Source organism: Syngnathoides biaculeatus, chromosome 1 (assembly GCF_019802595.1).
Source record: "Syngnathoides biaculeatus isolate LvHL_M chromosome 1, ASM1980259v1, whole genome shotgun sequence".
NCBI lineage: Eukaryota > Metazoa > Chordata > Actinopteri > Syngnathiformes > Syngnathidae > Syngnathoides > Syngnathoides biaculeatus.
In genome coordinates, this window is record NC_084640.1 from 14,594,381 (window position 1) to 14,617,069 (window position 22,689).

The 22,689-nt window shown below is 44.6% G+C and overlaps 3 protein-coding genes across 3 annotated transcripts in view; 1 reads left to right on the plus strand and 2 right to left on the minus strand.

Moving 5' to 3' along the window:
• Positions 1 to 8,593: 8,593 nt before the first annotated feature.
• fabp4a (fatty acid binding protein 4a) lies at positions 8,594 to 10,476 on the minus strand. Its single transcript, XM_061820773.1, has 4 exons — positions 10,319 to 10,476; positions 10,016 to 10,191; positions 9,822 to 9,923; positions 8,594 to 8,759 (listed from the first exon to the last, which is right to left on the minus strand). Exons 1-4 carry the CDS (start codon positions 10,389 to 10,391, stop codon positions 8,706 to 8,708), a joined length of 405 nt encoding a protein of 134 aa, XP_061676757.1. The 5' UTR covers positions 10,392 to 10,476; the 3' UTR covers positions 8,594 to 8,705.
• A 1,433-nt stretch (positions 10,477 to 11,909) lies between these two features.
• Positions 11,910 to 14,111, minus strand: mrpl53 (mitochondrial ribosomal protein L53). Its single transcript, XM_061820786.1, has 3 exons — positions 13,975 to 14,111; positions 13,525 to 13,637; positions 11,910 to 12,150 (listed from the first exon to the last, which is right to left on the minus strand). The coding sequence occupies exons 1-3, from the start codon at positions 14,067 to 14,069 to the stop codon at positions 12,035 to 12,037; spliced, it is 324 nt and encodes a 107-aa protein (XP_061676770.1). The 5' UTR covers positions 14,070 to 14,111; the 3' UTR covers positions 11,910 to 12,034.
• Positions 14,026 to 22,689, plus strand: part of pag1 (phosphoprotein membrane anchor with glycosphingolipid microdomains 1) — a 33,278-nt gene continuing 24,614 nt past the window's right edge. The window contains exons 1-2 of the mRNA XM_061820746.1: positions 14,026 to 14,165; positions 17,550 to 17,851. The gene's annotated coding sequence lies outside the window, so the exon portion shown is untranslated. The remainder of the gene's footprint in view (positions 14,166 to 17,549; positions 17,852 to 22,689) is intronic.

Consider the following 22,689-nt stretch of genomic DNA (forward strand, 5'->3'; position numbering starts at 1 on the left):
TTTTTTTTTATCTTTTTTTGTTTTTCCTCCCCCTGGAAGTTCATTCATGTAATGTTTTTCTAATTTAAATTTTTCACATTTACTAAAGAATGTGAAAATCATTTTTTTCCTTTTAAATTCAAGTCAATCACTTTATATATATATATGTATGTGTGTGTATATATGTATGTGTGTGTGTATATGTATGTATGTGTGTGTGTATATGTATGTGTGTGTGTGTGTATGTATGTATGTGTGTGTGTATATTATATATATATATATATATGAAATGCTACCAGCATCCTTGTTTGTAGGCGTTTGAGTGAGCTTACTTTTATGGCCACTAGAGGTCAGCAGTGGACTGCTAAAGCCAATCTAGTGACGCGCAAACATCAGTTGTCCCATCAAGGCGTGTACAGTATAGCACATTCTTTTATTTATCCATCGTTTTATATGCCGCATATTTTTGCTCAATATGTTGCGACCCTGCCAATTTCTGCCCCCCCCCCCCCCCCCCGTCCATATGCTGACTGGGCTTGTGTTGCATTTAAGTGCTCGGTATGCCGGTTGCAAAAAAAAAAAAAAAAAAGGATTGCGGACGTTTGCCCCAGTGAATGGAGGCAGTGAGGCAAACGCCGATGAGCGAGGTTCTGGCATCCGGCAAACGCTGACCTACGTGGAACACGGCAGAACCGCGGGGATTACAGCACAGTACAGTCGCACAGCTGGGCAAAAAAAAAAAAAATGCGATTAATAGTTTTGTATACAACACTCGCAAACCCTCAGAAGCAGATTTGAAAGCGTGACGTGACGTTTGCGGTTGGGCGCAAAGGTTTTCCCCCCTTTTGGACTTTTGCGTTTGCCGCGTGGAAGGTTCACGGCGCCCTAAAAAAGGTCACCGTAGAAGCAGATTGCTGTGTCTATGGAGTCTGTTAGGTCTGTTGCGCTCGCAGACGTACGCTCAAGGGAACAAGGACACGAAATCATCCTCGTTGCTCGGAGACGTCTCTATTTTGTCTTCTTTTTGACTGCAAATTTCAGTCCTTGAAGACTTTTTTTTTTTTTTTTTTTTTTGGCATTCCGTGTTATGCAACCAAGAACATGTCCGCTTATAGCAAGGGCTGGAAAACTTTTATTTCCCCCTACGGGCGTGAAGTCAATTTTCACATGAAGTCCTCCGAGCAGTATTTTACTTTTTTTTTTTTTTATTGCAAACAGGTGCAAGAACAAGTCTGCCAGCTAGCGAGAAGCTAACGTAGCAGTCTATATTTTCGCTTCCATTTATTAAATCTTCAGCCGTAGAGAAGCCAAAATCATTATGTTCGCAATAAATGCTGGTCACAACTCACAAGCGTCTGTAAAAGGGCCACTCGGCGCTTGGAGGTGGGCACAAACGCACGACATTTCTCCCAAAATAGCCCAAACCTGTGGAAGTAGATTAGTGGCACCGGGATTTGAATTTGAAACGCAATGTGATCACATTTTCAAGAGTTCTATTTCAGTGTAACTTTTCAATGTTAACAACCGGCTACATTTCGGTGTCTGGAATTCACCGTCCGTGCCTCCAGGCAGGGTTAATTCAGGTCACAACCGAACACTCAGCCAATCCAGTTATGCTTTTTTAGCATGTGACGTCACCTGACGAAGAACTGATACTTGGTACTTGGGGTCAACCATACGTAGCGGTGGAGAGTGTGGTAAGGAAGTGAAGAAACGGGTCCAAGCGGGGGTGGAACAGTTGGCGGAGGGTATCTCTGCTAGGATGAACGGCAAAGTTTATAAAACAGTGGTGAGGACGGCCATGGTGTACGGATTAGAGACGGTGGCGCTGAAGAAAGAACGGGAAGCAGAACTGAAGATTTTGAAGTTCCAGCACAGAGTGAGCAGCTTGGATAGGATTAAAAATGACTTTGTTCGAGGGAGGGCCAAAGTTGGATGCTTTAGAGAGAAGGTTCAAGAGACCAGACTTCGATGGTTTTGGACATGTTCAGAGGTGAGGAAATTGGTAGGCCGATGGTAAGGATGGAGCTACCAAGGAAGAGAGAGCGAGAAGAAGACCAAAGAAAAGGTTGATGGATGTTGTGAGGGAGGACATGAGGACTGTGGGTGTGAGAGAGGAAGACGCACGAGATGGGCTTAGATGCTGTGGCGATCCCTAACGGGACAAGCCGAAAGGAAAAGAAGAACTGCGATTGGCTGGGTGTTGGGTTCTGACCTGAAGTAACCCTGCCCGGTGGCACAGACCTACTTCCATACGCACCGAAGTCATTTTGTCTGCAAAGGTTGAGTCGCAAAACTTTTGGTCAACGGCGGCTGAGGGTCGCACCACACCAGATACCAGGAAGTAGAAACCTACCAAGAACGAGCGCTCCCAAAATCCTCCCAGAGGAGCAGCCTTCATTTTTGGCCTTGGGCAAATCATTTGAAGTCTTAGAGCTCCAAACTGTTGTCGTTCGGGACCATTAAGAACGGACCTCGTTCGTGCGGGACCGAGCGGAATTCTTTGGCTTTGTTCCAGGCTGCTTTTTTGCTTTCCTTGGCCGCGTTGAGGCCGTAGCAGGCCAGGAGGCTTCAAGGAATTTGGTCCGGGGGCAAAAAAAGTCCCCGGTCCGAGGCGGTCATGTGATGCTTAATCACTGTGACGTGCGGGATTTACCCCCGCGTCCGAATTCTTTACCATCTCGGATGAATCCCGAGGTGTCGTACTGAGATGAAATGGATTAGCCGTGTTTGGAATTCATCCGCGCATTCCTCAACTCCCTAATCTTTCTTTTTTTTTTTTTTTGGGGGGGGGGGGAGTGGACCACCGGTCCATCCGTCCGTCTCTCGGCCTCCAAAACGCCCCCAATGTTTTTTTGTTTTTTTTTTTTTTGCGGGGCGCCGTCTCCGTCTTCCGCTCTCGTCTCTCCGAACCCTCCGTGACGACGATAAAGCCCGAAAGCTTTCATGAGGGCTGTTCCAAAGGCGGTGTTTACGGGACTAAACACTAATCACTCATCCTGCGTCTTAATGGCTTCTGGGGCTGCTCGTTATCGTCAAAACTTGATGGGGGGGGGGAGGCGGTCGGGAAGGGGGTCGGGGGGGGGGGGTTATTGGACGTATGCATGAGGTCAACCATCCTGGCGGCCTATTGTTTGTTCGGTAACAGCGTCGCGGGTCAAGGTCGAAGAACTGTCTGTAGCTGGAAAAAATGTGCTTTGTTTACCCGGACGGGAGATTGGTGGGGGGGGGGACATGTGACCGTATCGGAGAAGTTTCACGTTCCAAACAGAAACTGTGAGCTAGCGGCCTCCCTGGAGAGGAAACTCCTATTTTTTTTTTTTTTGCGGGGGAGTAGAATTTAACATAACAAAGGTAGAAGGCTCTGTTGAAAACAGACGCGTAAGCCTAGCAAACAAGCTAACGAAGACATTTCGGCGACAGAAGTGGGGCCCCGAATTAGACGTCCTGTGTACGCATCGTTCATTGAACCGTTGCAATTTTCTGTGGATTCAATTGGATTGGATTCTTATTTTATCACCATTTCACAGATTGAAGCAAAAACTGTATCCTACCTCCAACACCAAGGAAGTAGGGATCCACCTTTTGCTTTCAAAATATGTTATGTCATATTTTTGTGGTCATCTTTTCCCATGAAAGCAAATGTTAACCCGCTGTAAATGTCAGACGAGCAAACTTATGTCGCTGTAGGGGAACCATTTTTGATCACAGAAGTGGGGCACGAGAACCAACATCCTCTGCACGCCCCATCAGAAAATAATTCTGTTTAATCTAATCTAATATTCATAATGATAAAACAGAAGTGGAATTAATTAGAACAGCTTTACACACCAATTTCTTGGTCTAAGAAGTAGGATCCATTTTTTTTTCTGTTTCCAAACGCTGCGCACAAAAACTGGATCCTACCTCCAACACCAAGGAAGTAGGGATCCACCTTTTGCTTCATCTAATATTCATAATGACAAAACAGAAGTGGAATTAATTAGAACAGCTTTTACAACTCCGAATCCAAACCACACCAATTTCTTGGTCTAAGAAGTAGGATCCGTACCGCATTTTTGTGACGGAACGTTGCGATCAGAAAAATATTTGGGAACTATTTGACGTGACAGAAGCGGAGAACCAAAAGAGACAGCGTGGGAATAATAACAAAAGAACGCCATAGAATGAACATTACAACAGAACTTTACCACTTTTTTGGTTTTAGAAGTTGGAGACCAACGATTTGTTTATTTTTTATTTTTTTTATATCCCGACTGAAGCTTTTTTGTATTCCCCCCCCCCCCCCCCCCGCTGTCGGAACTTCCCTTCCCCTTTCACGCTGCGTCCATACAATCACAACAAATAAACATCTCGGCGCGCTCCAAAGGGATCCGCTCAACGGCGTCCGGCGACCGTAACAATCGCGCACATTTTTTTTTTTTTTTTTGCCCTGTCGTCGGGGGGAGTTCCGCATGGCGGGTCACATGTTTGGAAATTGTGAAGACATTGCAAAAATATTAAAAAAAAAAAAAAAAAGAACCCCCACATCCTGCTGACGAACGTTTGTTTTTTCTTGCACAAACGCAGTCGCCGAGAGTTTGGACCTGGGGGCCATTGTGTAGAATCACTTTCAAGATTGTCAGTGGGGGTGGGGAGGGTCCTTCTAAACTTATTCAACAAAATAAATTTAATTTTAGGCTCTAATCTGTTGTCGCAAAATTCCTGAAAAAAAAAAAAAAAAATGGCCGCTTGGTCTTTTTGTCGACGTTCTTAATAGGATTTAGTCAAAAATGTTACCCCCTCCCGACCTTCAGACTCCCCCCCCCTCCCAAAAAAAAAAAAAAAGTACAGTTTGTCTCGGTGATCGTTTTAGGCCGTGAAAGGTCAAAGCGCCGTATTGTTCTTGAACGTCTCGTCAAACGTAAGGCCGGGCAGGGGAAGGGCGTCCACGTTCCCGCGTCAAGTGGAGCTTTCCAGATGTTGCGCCGAGGACGGGACCCGCCGGCGGCCTTTCAGACCAAAAACAACCCCAGCGACAACCCCTCCCCTCCTCCTCCCCCCGTGTCCGGAGGGGCTGCGCACACACACTCACACAAAATACACTTTCATTTGACATGCATGGGATAGTATGTGATACTACTTGACCTCCGAAGGCTGCATAGAGTTCAAATTCCGCTTTTTTTTTTTAAATGGTTGGTGCGCATCCAGCTACACAGAAAAAAATAATCATATTTCATGCAAGATCGTCCGTCCTCGGCTAGATTTACACTTCGCGGTTCGTGTGATTATCATCTTAAGATGGAGCGGCGTATCGTTTTGTTAGACTGAAAAAGTGTGACGCATGCTAGTACTTTTTAAGGCTATATGTGTGGAGCTCGTGCACGTGACGTCGCCATTTTCGCGGCGCCATATTGCAGGTCAAAAAGAGCTGTTCGACGGTGTGGGGGGCGTTGAACCGCAGGAGAATATTTACAATACCCGAGACCTGTTGTGCTGTTGGTTGTCACAACAGACGAGACCGATATTCAAAGAGATCGTTTTATGGAATACCAGCTGAAACGAACAGAAAATATGGATGGATTTCGGCAATTAAACGTGATTGGACGGTGCCCAACCGAAATACACACACACGCCTGTGTAGCGATCGCTTCGTTTCAGGTGGGAATTATTCTTCTCAATCTCAAATTACCAAAAAGTATTGATAATGCCAGGTTTGAGAACAATGCGTGTTTAAAATAACAAAACAAAAAAACCATAGGGAGTCGTCTCCAACGTACACGGAAGCGCGTTGCAGCTACACGTTAATCTTCGGTGAATGTCTCCCCGACAGACTTTTTTTTTTTCGTTATTTTTTAATATGCATTGTTCTCAAATGAGTCCAATGCATATTTTAAAAAACAAAATAAACCGTCGGTCACACAGAGGTTTATAGGTTAATGTTTGGCTGCAGCGCGCTTCCGTGTACGGTGGCAGAAGCCTATCCCGGCGGTTTGTTTTCTTTTTTTGAATACGCATTGGACTCATTTGATAAAAATGCATATTTAAAGAAAAAAAAAGTCCGTCACGGAGAAGTTTACCAAATGTTTAACATGTGGCCGCAACACGCTTCCGCGTACGGAGGAGCCGACTCCCTGTCTTTTTTTTTTTTTTTTCTTCGAATCATAGTTAATGAATGCGAGTTTGTGTAAAACCAAGGGTCATTTATTGAAATATTTGTATTTGGACTGAAAAAATATGAGTGGGATTTATTCTTGATTGAGAGCAGATCCAGCAACGAAGCATTTGTACGCGGCCAGACTTTTCCACGCTTTCAAACTCTTCCGTGTAAATCTCGACGACTTACTCGCCCGATCCGCGTGTAGATCCAGTTGGCCGAGACAACCGGAAACCGGTTAACGGTCCAATTTCTTACCGGCGTTGAATATGGTTCCTCTATGCCGAATGGCTCTCATTTTTCCACGTAGCTTCGTTTATTATCACCTTCTAAATGTTTAACGGTATCGGACAATGTTCTGTGCGTCGTGCTATAAGATTTAGATATTTTCGCGCCGTCTCCAACCGACTTAGCTTTGTTTGACCGGCACTTCCGACGTGACTTGATTTGATGACGTAGGTACACGAGTTCTATGTATATGCAGTACTGCGTACATCGAGTTACTCAAATTGGCTTCTTTTAAATCGGCGCCGGCGCGCTTACACGGCTAGCTTGACCCCGGACGACCCTCAGCAGCCGCAAGCGGCCCTGCGCCTCGGGCGACCTTCTCGCTATCGCGCCGCTTCCTGTGCAGCTTCCCAGAAAGTTCCGTCCCAGCGCCGCCTCGGGGCTGGGAATATATTTATCATAAAGCTTCAAATGTGGGAAGAAAAACACCTGGCACAACATTAGGTACACCCGCGCGCCGCGGCGCGTCCAACGCCTTCCCTCCGGGCCGCCGGCTTGAGACGGGTCGGGGACGGCGGGGGGTCGGGTCTCGGTCTCCCCCGCTGCACCTGCGAGTCAACACCGAGCAGATGTGAACTTTCCGAATGTCGGCCTGCGGGTCGTGTGAAGGGCCGCGGACGCCGAAAGGTGCGCAAACACTCGGTGCTACGTTGCTCAAATGACCCAATTCAGTTTTTCTGTCGGGAGCGAGCGCTGAAAAAGCACAAAAAAAAAAAATTTAAAAAGCAGTCGGATTTTGCTGAATTCTGTTTGCCAATATCAAAGATCTTACAGAAAACGTACATATGTAAAATATTAACAGGCCTTATGTTGGCTAGCTAATGCGGCGCAGGTTGCTATAGTGACCAGGTCAACGCTTAACACCGGCGCAAAAATAAGCCACCCTGCTAGGATTCGCGTCATTATCCAAGCCGCTTATCCTCACAAGGGTTGTAGGAAAGCTTGAGCCTATCCCAGCTAGCTTCGGGCGAAAGGCCGACTACACCCCGAACTCAGTCGCAGGGCAAGTGTCGACACCACCGCCGAGCGGGAATCGATCCCACGCCGCCGGCACCGAAGGCAGGCAGGTGTGTGTACCACTTTGCCATCAGTGGCGAATTTTGTTGCTAATTAAAAAAAAAAAAAAGACGAACAAAAAAATGTAATCGAAGCACAGCAAGTTTTAAAATTACCTCCTCGTGTGGGGTGTTTGGTGCCTGCGATTGGTCGCTATCAATCAAAACTCCAGAGTGTGATTAATCTGACTTAAAAAAAATAATAATAATAATAATTGATAGTGGGCGGTACGGTGGATCAGCTGGTAAAGCGTTGGCCTCACAATTCTGAGGTCCCGGGTCCAATCCCGGACCCACCTGTGTGGAGTTTGTGTGTTCTCCGGGTGGGCACTCCCACATCCTAAAAACACGCGACATTAATTGAACACTCTAAATTGCCCATAGGTGTGATTGTGAGTTGCGGCTGTTTGTCTCGATGTGCCCTGCGTTTGTCTGGCGACCAGTTCAGAGTGTACCCCGCCTCCTGCACGATGACAACTAGCGTTCCCGCATCCATTGTGAGGATAAGCTGCTCAGAAAATAGATGGATTATCTTTTGACATTAATTGGACACTCTAAATTGCCCATAGGTGTGATTGTGAGTTGCGGCTGTTTGTCTCGATGTGCCCTGCGTTTGTCTGGCCACCAGTTTAGGGTGCACCCCGCCTCTTCCCCGTTGACAGCTCAGATGGGCTTCCAGGACTCCCCGTGACCTTCGTGGGGATAAGCGGCAAAGGAAATGGATAATTGGTAGTGATGAAGTGTATAATATGAGGAGAGTTGAAGCCCTCCCACGCCCTCATCTGTTTTTGCTCATTAGGACCAATCAGGGCGACGACTCTCGAGCAACGCTCCACTTGAGCCCTCGCCAAAGAGGGAAGGAGTGGGAATTGCAATGGGAAATGTTTGACCTGCTGGATATTACAAAAAATAGACTCTCCCTGCGTGACGCTCCGGGGCGGACATTCCTGCTGCCAGAAGGAATCGTACGTCAAGCGGGGGTTTTTGAACCTTTTGCTGTTCCAGACCCGCAGAAACGTCCCGGCGCGGGTTAAGCGCGACAAAATCAAAGGCAGGAAGCCATTTTGGCTCTTTGCGCACCGCTATCGGGAATGAATACGCCACTTTGACAAATGATCTTTATTCAAATCCACACGTTTGTTTGAAAGATTTCAGGGCTACGCACCCGAAAGGAAAGAAAAGAAAACGTTGACGCTCATTAAACTGAGCCTGTCGGGGGGGGGGCTGGGGAAGGGTGGGGGGCCTCATCACGCCTCCTTCACGTACGTCCTCACCGCCACCACGTCTCCCATGATGCACCTCTGCAGCGATCGCAAACAAAACGACAAAACGGTGAGCTCGGGGGCCCACAATATTAGGTACACACCCGTCCGTATAAGTTGATGAAATCTTAATGCACAAAAATACTTTATTTTGCTAAAAATGTGATTGTGGCAGTTGTTGTTTAGAAAAAATATGCAGTAAAAATCTGTTTGATTTATATAACTTTTTATGACAGTGTTGGATCATGGGATCTAATGATTTTTTTAACTTCTATGAAAAACTATTAATTTTTGTATAGATATAAAAGTTAAAGTTAAAAATACATACAGATAACTGCAAATGCGAACTCATAATTAATGAACTAGTAAATTTTGAATATATGCTGTGTATATATATAAATAACTTAATTATTGCAAATATATATATAGGCAATTGTAATTTTAACAATTTTTTATTATTTTACAATAAGAAAAATAAAAAATAATTTAACAATCGATTTTGTCCCTTTGACACAAACGAAGAAAAAAAAACCCCAAATTAAAACATTTAAAATAAATATTTCCATATTTGTGATTATGGTAGTTATTTACAAAAATATGCATTAAAAATCCGTTTTATATCCAAAATTTTTATGAGAGTGTTAGATAATGGGATCTAATGATATTTTAACTTATATGAAAAACTATTTTATATATATATATATATATTGTATATGTATACAAAACTTAATTATTGCAAATATATTTGCAATTGTAATTTTAACAATATTTTTTAGAATTTAACAAAAAGAAAAATAATCTTCAATTTTGTCAGTTTGACCCAAACAAAAACATACTTGAAATAAATATTTCTGTATTTCTTTTATGCGTGTGCTTTTATTGCTTATTTATATATTTTAGAGGGTAATTGCATGATAATAATCACAATTCAAATCTGATTAAATGAGCTCATTAAAACTGCAGCGCATACGCATTTTAATATGCATTACGTATTTACATTTTTTTTTTCAAAGCACGATACAGTATCTGACACCCATGCCATGAACATATTTGTATACCATAAAGCTCCGAGTGTGAAAAAAATTAAAAACTTCTTCTCACCGCTATTAATTTCCCATCCGTGACTTCCCTCTCGATGCTCGTCTCCTTTCCGTCCCAGCACTGTTTCTGCACCAGTTTGCCGTTTTCCAAGCTGATCACGGTCTGCGCACACCACAGACGCCGCAACGGGTGAGCGCAAAGCACGGAGAGGAACAAACACAAATAGTGTGCGTGTGTGTGTTTGGGATTCGGACCCGCGTCTTCCTGTCGTCGGCCGTGGTCTCCTCGAAGGGCTCGTTGAGCTTGAACTTGATCTCGGACGTCTTGAAGGTGCTCTGCGTCTTCATGATGACGGTGCCTTGCTCGTCCACCGTCACGATCAAGCTGGGCTTCGTGCGATTGCCCACCTGCCGGACGGCGAAGCCGACGCCTGCGCGCCGGTAAAAAGCACAAAATTACGTGTTATTAATATTTTATTATACATATTTTTTTCCTTCGGGAATGCCACACGCAACCTGCATGTTATACATTTCACAGTTTAGTGAAAATTGACGTACCAATTGCTTTCATGTAGTCATCAAAGTTCTCGCTGGAGATCATTTTCCATGTCCCGACAAATTTCTCAACCATGGCTGCAAAAGTTTTCTTTGATTATTACTATTATTTTTTAGTTGATAACAACTCGCGCGTGAGCTTCCAAATGTTGCTGCGGTGAGCGCCGCCGGTATTTATCAAGGCGACGGACCAATCCCAGCGTGTTTCGTCATCAGAAGGGGCCGGCGTGAATCCCGCCCATGGGCTTCGCTTGGCTAGCTACTAACATCTTTAGCTAACCCCGACTAAGTGGTGGAAAAACGTCAGTACATTAATTTTGGTTTAAAATGAACGGTAAGAGTCATCATTTTTACATTTTTCAATGAAGTTAGAATGCGTATTTTTGACAGGGTCTTTGAATGATAGCTGCTAGGAAATTCATAGTAATAGTTTGATGTACTGGGGGCGTAACGACCCGATTAAAAAAAAAAATCTGTACACACGTTTAAAACGTGTTGAATTACAATAACAAAGATCAAAACTTAAAAATTTAATTCTTCCACGTACCCTCAACGTTTTGAGGAATCACAGCTTGTTAAATTTTAATATAGAAAATCCCTTAGCAGCTCTCCCGTAGCTTCTTTTAGCTAGTTGCTAGCATATTTCATTAGCCTCCTTAAAAGGCAAAAAAAAAAAAAAGGTCGATGTTTGCATTTAAATTGTCATTTTAACATTTAACACACTTGTTACAAATGTATATCCACATTTAAATTGTCATTTTAACATTTAACACAGTTGTTACAAATGTATATACAGACTGGTTGGTTCATAATACAGTATGTAATTTGATGTAGTGCAGGCTAAAATAGTTTTTTTTTTACATTTTTGATTGATTTGCCCTTTGCTCATAGAAAAAGCAAATAATGGCCATAGTCAAAACAAGGTTTGCCTTTTCACCCCATTCTTGTATAGCCCCCCCCGAGTTAACTTAAATGTATCAACTTCCACAAATATTTTATTTGCAAACAAAGTGAAAATCAATTTTCCCCATGAATAAAAAAAATAACATAAACCATGCTTAACATTAATAATTCTCTTTTTTGAACTCCTTTTATTCAAATGAATTGCCCCCCACCACCCCAAAAAATTGCCTGACAAATTCAAATTCATCAATAAAATTGATGACTCACTCAGACCTCGTTCGCCGTGTGCAAGCTTAAGAAAATCATTTAAAATAATGTTAAAAATAAATATTAAAAAAATGTTGAAATATAACATTACAGCTTCAATATTTTACTGACAACCCATTCCATACATTTATTAAAATACAAATAAAATAAAAATAATGAAGTTAGGCTAATGGTACTTCATACCAAGAAAAAAATCAATGCTTATTTTAATTTCAGAAGAACGTGGGTATGACTGGGTTAAAGGTAGCAATTTTTTTCGTCGTTTCTTTCTTCCCCCCTCAGAGTTTATAAAAAACAAACAAACGTGTATTAAAGGTCACCGCTTGCAAAACGTCCTCCCCAAAATAAAGTCCTTTTTTTTTTTTTTTTTTAGGCATATTATGCAACATGACAAATCGACATTTCACAGGGTGGGTGGCGTAAATATCAGTTTGAGCCCACACAGTACACATTTTATTATAAATTATCCTATTATGTACAAACAGTATATCCATATATATATATATATATATATATATATATATTTTTTTTTTTTTGTGTGCGTGTGTGTTATTTGGCTGCAGCCTTGGCCTGGGGGTCCTTGGCCACGCATCGGGCCTGGAAGGCGCCGAGCATCTCCTTGCTGGTCAGATGGGCGCCCTTCATCAGCAGCCTCTCGCCGTCCACTGAGGAGGAAGACAAAAAAAAAAAAAACGTCAACACAATGACACAATGGCCGGACAAAGTTAAGTGTGTGTAAAAGTCGAGCAAGCAGCGCGTACACAATAGGATGTCGAGCCGCTTTTGACCTATGGCAAAGATGCATGTTCTTTTAGTCATAAATTATTAATAACGAAGTCGTGTGACACTAGTAAGGACGGCGGAACGGGAGTCGAACAGAAGCTTTCGTGGCAGGGTCATCAGCGGTTTCCATAAGGAGTAAACATGTAAATAATACGCTCATCAACCTCTCATCTGAAAAATGAAATACAACCAAAAATTTTAGGATGAATGAACATATCTTTCACTAATGGCACAAAAATGGGAAGGGAGATAGAAATTAAATTACACGTCAGTTTTATTTAATTGACCGTAGTTTCCGGCCGACAAGCCGCAACTTTTTTCAAACGCTTTCAACAGTTTATGCGGGGATGCGGCTAATTTGTGCATTTTTTTCCTAACGGCCGCAAGGGGGCACTCGAGCGGAAAAGGGTAAGAGTGAGACCGGTGGAATATATGTGCCGAGGAAGTGACTTTTACTGGCCCTGTTAGTGCGGCGCTAGCGTTAGCGCTGTGCTAGCGTGTTGCTGCTGTGTTACTGGCGTGTCTCAGTGATTTTTACCGGTAAGTTTTATCTGTTGGTGATAGCGCTAGCGTTAGCACTGGCGTTAAGCTCTTGCTGTGTACCGTCTTTCTTTGTAAATATCGCGTGGGTTCCAACATGGGCACTTGCGGCTTTTACATAGCTGCGGCGTACGTGTGTACCAAATATTATTTCCTTTATAAATGTACTCGGTGAGGCTTGTAACCAGGCGCGCTATGTAGGCCGGGAATTACGGTAAGTACATTTGAATTAAATCTCTGTAACTGTTTGTTATGAAACATTTCTTTAGGTACAATTCTTATTTACCTTAGGTACAATATACACATTTTTTTTTCCATTTCCCTATATTTTATCGCAGTGTTGATGTACAAAATTTGTATAAAGTTATTGTCACTTGCGTCGTTAAACTCATGGCACATTCGCCCAAGTCATTTTCAACATATTTTCACGAAAGAAAAAATATCTATATTGAAGTTGTATGTATTGTTTTTTTTATGCCTCTGTAGATTATCAGTCATCTTTTGGTGGCAAGAAACTTTGTTCAAGTGAGTTGAGGACTTTCACTTCGGCAAAAGTTGTGCTCTCCCGCCATCCTGTGGCATTGGTAGGTATTTATTTGAGAGAAAAATAACAGAAATGGCTTTTCAAGTCATATCTCACGGCGCTTCCATACGTCAACCGACTCGACTGACAGCTGCCACCTATTTTCGACGCTAATTAATACGCGATTACACACCATACGTGACCTCCACGAGAGGTTCCGACTTGTCGTGTTTCACCATGGATGTCACCTCGCACTTTAAGTTGGTGGATCTGGCCTTCTCCGAGCCCACCAAGAGCAGGAATTCCCTAGTGGGGGTGACCAAAAACACATTTCAGAGGCGATACAATAGTCCGTAGCGATAGTGGCACTTTTAAGCGATCCTGCCTTTTATCAAGATGTCAGTACAGTGTAGAAAAAAAAAACAAAACAATTAAGCACGATAGTTGGCATTTAGTTACGCAAGTATGTATTTAAAAAGGATACAACAATGTTTTCACTCGGATAGGTGCTTACAAAAGTGGCAAAGCGTCATTAGAAATAGCTTTTGGTAGCAACATGCTGGAAAAACCTGAAAAACTGTCATTTCCGGTTTGTTTGCAGCGACGCAAAACGCACCAAATATTACATGAATTCATTTCTTACCGCGTCGAGCGGACGTTGGCCTCGAAGGGACAAAAGTGGACGGCGATTTTCCTGACGGTCTTCAACACCACGGACGCCTTACCGGGGGCCGCCATGTTTGTTTTCACCTTTCACCTCCGGGGAAAAGAAGGCGCTCTCCGTGGCGTGCTTCGTAAAAGAGCCAACAGGGGGCGCCAAATAACAAGCAAAAGGTTAGTCAACCGTCATAAATTGGGACCATTATTGTAATGTTTTGACTTTTTTTTTTAAATGAAAATATGAGCTCAAAATAGAATCCCAAAATAATATTTATTTTCGTGTATATTTTTTGGTTTGTGTTTATGATAAGATAACCATCCCTTAGTGACCTCTGCAGGAGAGGTAATCATTGGTGTAAAGCAGCATATGGTAAATTGTTAAAAAAAATAAATAAATAAACATTGAATTTAAAATATGTCCATGTTATGATTAGTATCCATACAGTACTTATGTGGGGTATATATATATTAAGGTGTTTTCCCCCTAAAATCACTTCATCAAAAGTATTTATTATTCATACGTCACCATTCAATAATTGGTTGATGTTTTTTATTCAAAATAAAAATCTGGAAATAAACTGCACAGACAGTTAACATGTCATTGAATAATTAGTGTAACAATTATAGTCAAATGAGTTATAAATTCTAAAATGTTAATGAGAACTAATTAGTTATGTCACTAATATGATTTGTGTCGTATTTTATTTCGTCAAATCATTCATTTGTTATAATTAAACTACTAATACATAATAACAAAGAGTTCAAATAAAATATATATACTATAACATAAGCTATTTCAAATATCTTGTAAGTTCATATTTTATTCACATCTACAAATGACCTGGCCCACGTTTCAGTTTTGAAAATCAGGCGTTGCCCTTGAGCACAAACATTATCTTTTATTATTTTCATTATCATTTCAACCTCTATATTTAGTTGAATGACACATAATGACTTTAATAGTCTTGCAGTGGCCCGGTGACCTTTTCCTCGCTTGTGTATCAGTTACATATTTCTAGTTTCAATTCCCAAAACAGCTGTTTGAACAGGGCGGCGTCGACGCTCTGCTCCGCTGCCAACGCTTGAAGTCGCTCTCAGAACAAAAACGCACCTTGAAGGGCACAATGATAACCAAGCGTTGGCTTCACAGTCCTGCGTGGGTTTTTTTCCGGGCACTCCCATATCACAAAATCATGCTAAATTAATTGGACACCCCTAAATTTTTGTGATCGTGAGTGCGGCTGTTTGTCTCCATGTGCCCTACGCTTGGCTGGCAACCAGTTCAGGGTGTAGCCCGCCCGCCTCCTGCCCATTGACAGCTGGGCTAGGCTCTGGCATTCCCTGCTGCCCTTGTGAGGATAAGTGGTTAAGAAAATGGATGATTGATTTTCTCGTTGAAATGTGCCGCAATTTGTATGGCATGTATCGCTATTGCGCCAAACGGAAGATATCGTGTCTATCAGACACACTGCTCCCGGATGCAAATATTATCTAATGGCGAAACTTTAAATGAAAAATTTCAAAATAAAACTGGTTGAGGCGGCACGGTGGATCAGATGGTAAAGCGTTGGCCTCACAGTTCTGAGGTCCCGGGTTCGATCCCGGCCCCGCCTGTGTGGAGTTTGCGTGTTCTCCCCGTGCCTGTGTGGGTTTCCTCCGGGTATTCCGGTTTCTTCCCACATCCCAAAAACATGCAAACATTAATTGGACACTAAATTGCCCCTAGGTGTGATTGCGAGTGTGATTGGTTGTCTGTCTCTATGTGCCCTGTGATTGGCTGGCAACCAGTTCTGGGTTTAACCCCGCCTCATGCCCGTTGACAGCTGGGATACGCTCCAGCACTCCCCGCGACCCTCGTGAGGATAAACAGCCTAGAAAATTGATGTATTTCAGTGTAACTTTCAACCGGCTACGATTCGCTGTCTGAAATTTACCGTCTGCGCCACCCGGCAGGGGCACTTCAGGTCAGAACCGAACAGCCAGCCAATCGCAGTTACGCCTTCTTAGTCACGTGACGACACATAATAAGAAAGCGTAACTGTGATTGGCTGGCTGTTCGGACAACAACCCTGCCTGGTGGCACAGACGGTTGAATTCTAGACACCGAATTGTAGCCGGTCGAATTGTTAAACATTGAAAAGTTACACTGTAATAAAAAAAATGGGAGCAACTATTAACTAACACGGCAAACTGACTACCTTTGCATTTCCCTCACGTAGGTCCTTTGTTGATTTTCTGTTCATACCGTCGCGCTTGCCGGATTTTGTGTCCATTTTGTGCCACATATTTTCTTACTCTTCCTGGGGGGGGGGGTGATCAGGATTTTGGTGGTGCGGTCATGTTTCGAAAGACAATATATGGTGTAAATATAGCATTTGCGCTGTGGCAGAGTCCCTGACGGATGACGCGCTGCGTGTAAACAATCGCCACTCGATCCTTTAAGGTCATACCCCCCCCCCCCCCCCCCCCCCGAGCATTGCTTGTTCCACATTGGCGCCACCCTCTTGCAAGTCCGTGCCTGAAAAATGACTCAAATAAGCATATACAGTATTTTGTACGTGTGTGTGCGCGCGCGCGTCAAGGAAACGCTCGAGTCTCCGGACTAAATTTAGCCGGCGTTTGGCTCCACCGTGCAACTGTCACAGGCGGCGGTCACATTTGTGATTCAGGAAGAAGTCTGGAGGCGCGATAAAAAATAAAAAAAAAAAAAAATCGCCGTTTCATCACACGCCCTCGACAAACGCTCAGCGGCAAGGAAGTCAAAAACTCACCGCGACTTCTCCGTCCGTCTCCAGGCCGCAAAATGGACTCAGCTGCGGAAAGCGCAGCAAGTTTTTTTTTTTTATTATAATTATTTACTTTTCAAGACATATGCTAGAAATGAGAATTTCTGACTTGTTGCAGTTAGAACGGGAGAGGAATGTGTTGGCGTTTGCAGCTTCGGCGACTGCCAAACTTGAAAGTGCGTTCAAAAAAAAAAAGAAAAAAAAATGGACCCAAACACACCTCGGACTCGCTCGTCACGATATCAGGTTCTGGTAGCGCCCGCCGTCTGCTGTGTACTTGAACATGTTATATTTAATTGCTTAATGAATCTTAATGAAATTAATTGTACATAATAAACTTCAAGGTCCCCGCCTGCTGGCCTGTTGACAGCTGGGGTAGGCTCCGGCATTCCCCGCGACCCTCGTGAGGATAAGCGGCAAAAGAAAATGGATGGATAACATTTAGAAAATATTCTCATTTTATAACAGTCTTGCCGTTACATAGTTGAACATTTTTTCTTTTCATTTTGGTCAACAACTAGGTTAATTTTTTCATGTTTTTCATGTATTTGGTTAAATTATTTCTTAATGAATTCAAGTGAGGGTATAATAACACAAATATAAATTGAAAGAATTAACTAACCTAATTCAAAATTCAAATAAATAAATTCAAGCACTTATCTAAAACTTTTTAAAAAAAAATATGCAAAAAAAAGTTTACCCACCCGTATTTTCCAACATGTGTATGTGAGGTAAACGTCGTTGAGTGGACGAAGTTGAACTCTCGTTTCAGACTACATAACCCACAATGCACTGCGGCGCCAAGGCCCTCCCTCATTGGCTGTCTCCGCTCCCCGGCTCGGGCAGCGCGCCGTTGGCGGGGCAGCAGCGGAGCTCAGTCGGCAGCGGCAGAGGAGGGAAGAGTCGGCGGTACCGGCGGTGACGGCGACTCTCGCGTCCACTGGAGAAATGTACGCAGTTTGAAGACAACCACAGGCAACACGGCAATTTTAAACCGGGACACGACATCGGGACGACGTGTAACGGAGCGACACCACGCATTGAGGAAGCCCCTCCGTGGAAGACCCTCGCGAGGTAACAACCGCTACGTGTTAAAAAAAAAAAAAAAAAATGTATTTCTGTATTTTATTTCAAGTTGTATACGCGTTTGTAGATATATTGTGGTGTCGAAATGTGTTATTCTTAAAGCGACACGAGCCCAATTTGCAGCGGTGACTTGTTGCCTGTTTCCTCATGAACGCAAGCAGCGCTGTCAATTACAGTGACATTGAACACACCGTACGACCCCCCTCCCCACCTCCCACCCACCCTGTTGACTTTTGCATATGTATAAGGGTGCTCCAACACTTTGTACACCTGCCATATTGATGATAACATGCATTTTAATCTGTGCTGAACCAAGATTTGCTTAATATTGTGCTTGGTGAGTTGCTAGGCTAAGATTTTGAAAGCGCTTTTTACTGTATATATATATTTGAATAAATCAGATGTCTTCATGTTATCCCCATGTTGTTCCTACGCATGGAGACACCCCCCCCCCCCCCCGCCTCTTGGCATCACATCTTCCCTGCAGCAACCCCCCCCCCCAAAAAAAAAAGGGAAAAAAAGTCGACTTTTCCCAACGAGCGTCCTCGCAGAAATCGGCGCAGACGTCCGCGTTTCGGGGAATCGTCGGAATGACAGCGCGGGCAGGGAATGCTGCAGGACGGCAGCCCGAGGGGAATCCGGAGCGCGTCGGCGCGGGGAAAACGAGACGACGGGCGTATTATCGCAGCTGTTGCATGTTAAGCGAGAGCGCAAAAAGGCTTCCAAGAATGTTCCGCATAGCGAGAGATTTCGGTTTGGCAAAATCCACGGCGTGCGTGCGCTTCCTCAATTTGCGGCCTCCCCCGCGGGGTTGTTGACTTTTGTCGGAGCGGACGTCTGCCCTTTCATTATTCGTTCCGATCAATTATGCAAAGCAGTTGAAGGTGCAAGTAGTTGCTTCCTGCTTATGTTTTTCATAAAGCCACTTTTACGCTCGGGTCGCGGGACGCATCCCTTGCGCCAAATCCCAAAATGTGAAAGGCGCAGGCTGATAGACACACGATGTTCTATTCCATCTTTGTATTAATGATCATTTTGCGAAGGCTTAAGCGCTTTTCACGCTGAAAATCTGCCATTTTCCCCAAACACTCTCCCGTTTGGATCTTTCGCGTCGAAAGGAAACGGCGCGGAATACGAACCGATCCGTAAATTTCCCCGGCCACCGAGGCGGTATCAGGGACGGGATTTCGGATTTAGGAAAATACTTTTCGGACGGCGCGTCACTTTTGAGACCGTCTGAGCCGACTTTTCCTGGATCGACCGCTCTGGGCGAAAGGTACCGACAACGGAATACTTCAGTTCCAGTGGACCGGCGTATTTCCGCGTTTCAGAAGCGGGGACTGGCCGAAGTCCCAATCGGGTGCACTCGGCGTGAGAGGCAAGGACAGACAAATTGAATTTAGCAGAAACCCAAGGCCGGTTTCACGCTGCCCAACAAAACTGCCGTACTGGTTCTTCCTGTTACCGTTTTGTGGATGAATGTGCCTTAGGCGAGGACAACCCACCTAACCTCGTCGAGATCACATTTCTGCACCCCGTTTATGCTTCAAACAAGCAAAGCGCCTCATCCTCTGTTGTTGTTGTTGTTCGGCGAAGAGCGCAGTATTTGTTTGACAATGACTCATCGTAAGGGAACCGCCAGGAAGATTTATTGTCCCCTTTTAATTCGCACCTATGCTAATACCTCCCTCAAGGGAACCTAATTTTGCGCCTATCGCAGCTACGGGCTTCCCTTGTTGCAACCAGTTTGCTGTAAAAAGTCTGTCGCGCTCTCGTATCGCCACTTTGGAGTCTTGCCGACGCCGGTTGATGCCAAACGATGGCAAGATCAGCTTGTCGTTATTGATTAAGATTTCACGTGACAATTTTTGCTTACAATAATCCCTCGCTGTTTTGTGGTTCACCTAGCGTGGATTCAGGCCATCACAGATTTTTATAGGTCACTTTAGCGCAGTTACCTACACGTCTCTGTTACAGCGATGATGCACATAAGCTCGATTTAAAGAAGAAATGGAAAACTAGTACACCTAGTACAATGTACCTTTCCGATGGTGACCTTAAGCTCCGCCCCTTTAGCCATGTCCCATAAACTTTCAAAATGGCGATTGAACATAACATGTTTGAAGTCGATTCTCTATCGCGTATTCCAGATAATGTCAGGGTATGTTTTTTGCCGAATGCGTCAGACTCGTCGACTGTTTCACGCAAGGATATGTAGACGGAATTAAGATTTTGGACGGGGCAGGACGCAATGGCAGAGTTACGACGAAAAAGTTTGACGCCTCACAAACTTCATATTGAAATCCAACGGGATGAAATTGTGGAATTGTACAGTCAGATGCGATACAAATAGGCAAATAGACATTTCTCGCGTGTTTATGTATCACTAACCCGACTGTTCGGCATAAAACATAACCCACTTCATTCGGCAGGTCAGTGACACGCTAACAAAGTGAATGTTGTTCTCCTGCAATGTATAAAGCACTGATTATAATTCAAGCTAACTCAGAGAAGATACTTCTCCTGCACTTACCTTCGAGCATATCGCCTTGTGTTTGTCGATATTGTTCACATTTAGTTGTACGTGCGCTCTTCCTCGAGCCTTAATCGATCGTAGATACTTGGTCAACTGTGTTTTAGCCTTTGGAAAATGAATCAAGCTAGCAGGATATCTTTCATCAGAATTGCACGTTCCCCAAGTGCATCTGAGGACCATTTCCTTCGCAGCGTTAACTTTTCCAAGCGCCCGCTACTGACAACAGGCATTGCTTGTGGGACAATACGGCGAGAGGGGCGTGTCAAGTCAGAGGTTAAGACAATGCGGCTATCTGATTGGCTATTATTTTACGGGTGATTGACAGGTCGCAAAGGTCCATACTCATAACACTATTGACGGGAAGAAATGATATTAAAGAGCAATGTTTAGCTTGCTTTTGGCTGACGACATTGTCAGTTTGAGGAACCGGGCCCGTCCCCGTGCTTCAGGCAGGAAGTCAGCTGTTCGCACAACGTCTGCGTGGGGCGTTGTTGTCGCATCCCTACTTTTCATTAGCAACTTGCGAGAAGTTGCAAATTTGTCAGCCCGTGTGGGCGCGTTCACGCACACAACAGCGACGTGTGAAAAATGCGGGAAAATGTGACAAACACAAAGCGCAATTTCAATCTGATCGACATCACTGAGAGAACGCAAAAGCGCGACCGACGAGGGAGATGACAAGGCGGGAGGGCGGCTGTAGTGGTAAAAAAAAAAAAAAAAAAATTTAATTGATCTTCATCGCCGGAGCCGCTGACCTTCTGAGAATTGATTGGTCGTTTGGAGCGCGCGGCGGAAAGTTCACTTGGCAAGCGTCGGGCCGCATCCCATTTGCGGAAGCGAGAGCACCCGCGACAAAGCTCGGTCCCATCAGGAAGCGCTCCCAGGCCGTAAAGCCCGACCGAGCTGACCTCACGTGTTAACCATTAGCCGCGGTGATCGCGGATTGATGCGCAGCGAGCTAAGACTTCAAACGCCGCGTCTGGCGGCTTGCGGTGAAGCCCGACCCGTTTGTCCTGATGTATACCGTCCGCATTCCTTCTGCGTTTGAACGCGCAACATAACATTCGTAGTCGCGCCGCGAGTTTTACGGCGAGCAAACGCGCCGGATGCGATTAGCAAAGATTGCTCCGGGGGACGCTCTCGCGGGAAATCAAGAGGCCGTCACGGCGACACGGAAAAACGCAGACGGCTTCCGGCCTCGCTATTCTTCAGCGAAATGAAAATGCGGCGCTTTGCCTTCTCCCTAAAAGTTGCGTGCGGGCCCCCCAGAAACCCGAATCTTTCTACACACGCCGTTAAAGCGTCAATTTTGCGTCGCACGTCGCCTTGCAACGACTTCTAGTGTGGGAGCTGAGCACGCTTCCCCCTCGGGTGCCGGGGGAGCACCGCGGCATCTCTGCGGCACGAAAACGCCAGCGCTGCATCAGCACCGGCGGCGTGACGAAGGAGAAGGAAGATTCTGCCTCGCCGCGTCCTCGCGCACACTCAGCAGTCCCGTCAATCACGCCGGCCCTGCTAACGGAACCTCGGCCAAAAGAAAAGCCCGGCACCAAAACAAACAAAAAATGAAGAGCCGCCGACTGCCCCGGTCTGGTCGTGCATACGATGGGACAAACGCGTCGTATAAAATGCACCGTCGCGAGCGAGGAATTAAAGGTTAATCAAGAAATGTAATATAACAAATATGGAGGCTGCAGTGGCTGCACAGTGGATCAGCTGGTAAAGCCTCGGGCCTCACAGTTCTGAGGTCCCAGGATCGATCCCCGCCCCGCCTGTGTGGAGTTTGCATGTTCTCCTCGTGTTTGTGAGTTGCATTCGCTGACAGTAGGAATCTCCACCACTAAAAATAGTGTAGTGTTGAGCCATCCTCGCCACGGTGTTTCTTTGCCCCCTCAGCTCGGATAAAACTACGCCCAACATCATGTCCTCGTCTTGGAGTCCCGCATTTGGGTCCAGGCCCGCACCGGAGGTTGGTGACACCCGCCCGTTGAGAACTGGGATAAGCTCCAGCATTCCCGCGACCCTTGTGAGGATAAGCGGCTAAGAAAATGGATGGACGGAGAGACTCTGACAATTTATACTGTTATACTCGAGGGGATCCGAGGTATATTGTGCAGAGTGATCAAAGAATAATCCGTACATTGATCATATTAAATTCTGCCATTTTCCGTGTAGTAACATAAGCGTAACAACTGCATAATAATGTAATAACAACCTCAAACTAGCATAACTACATAGAGGTAATAAAATAAGCAGCCTGGGTGAAACAGTGCAGGCGTAATAACACAGT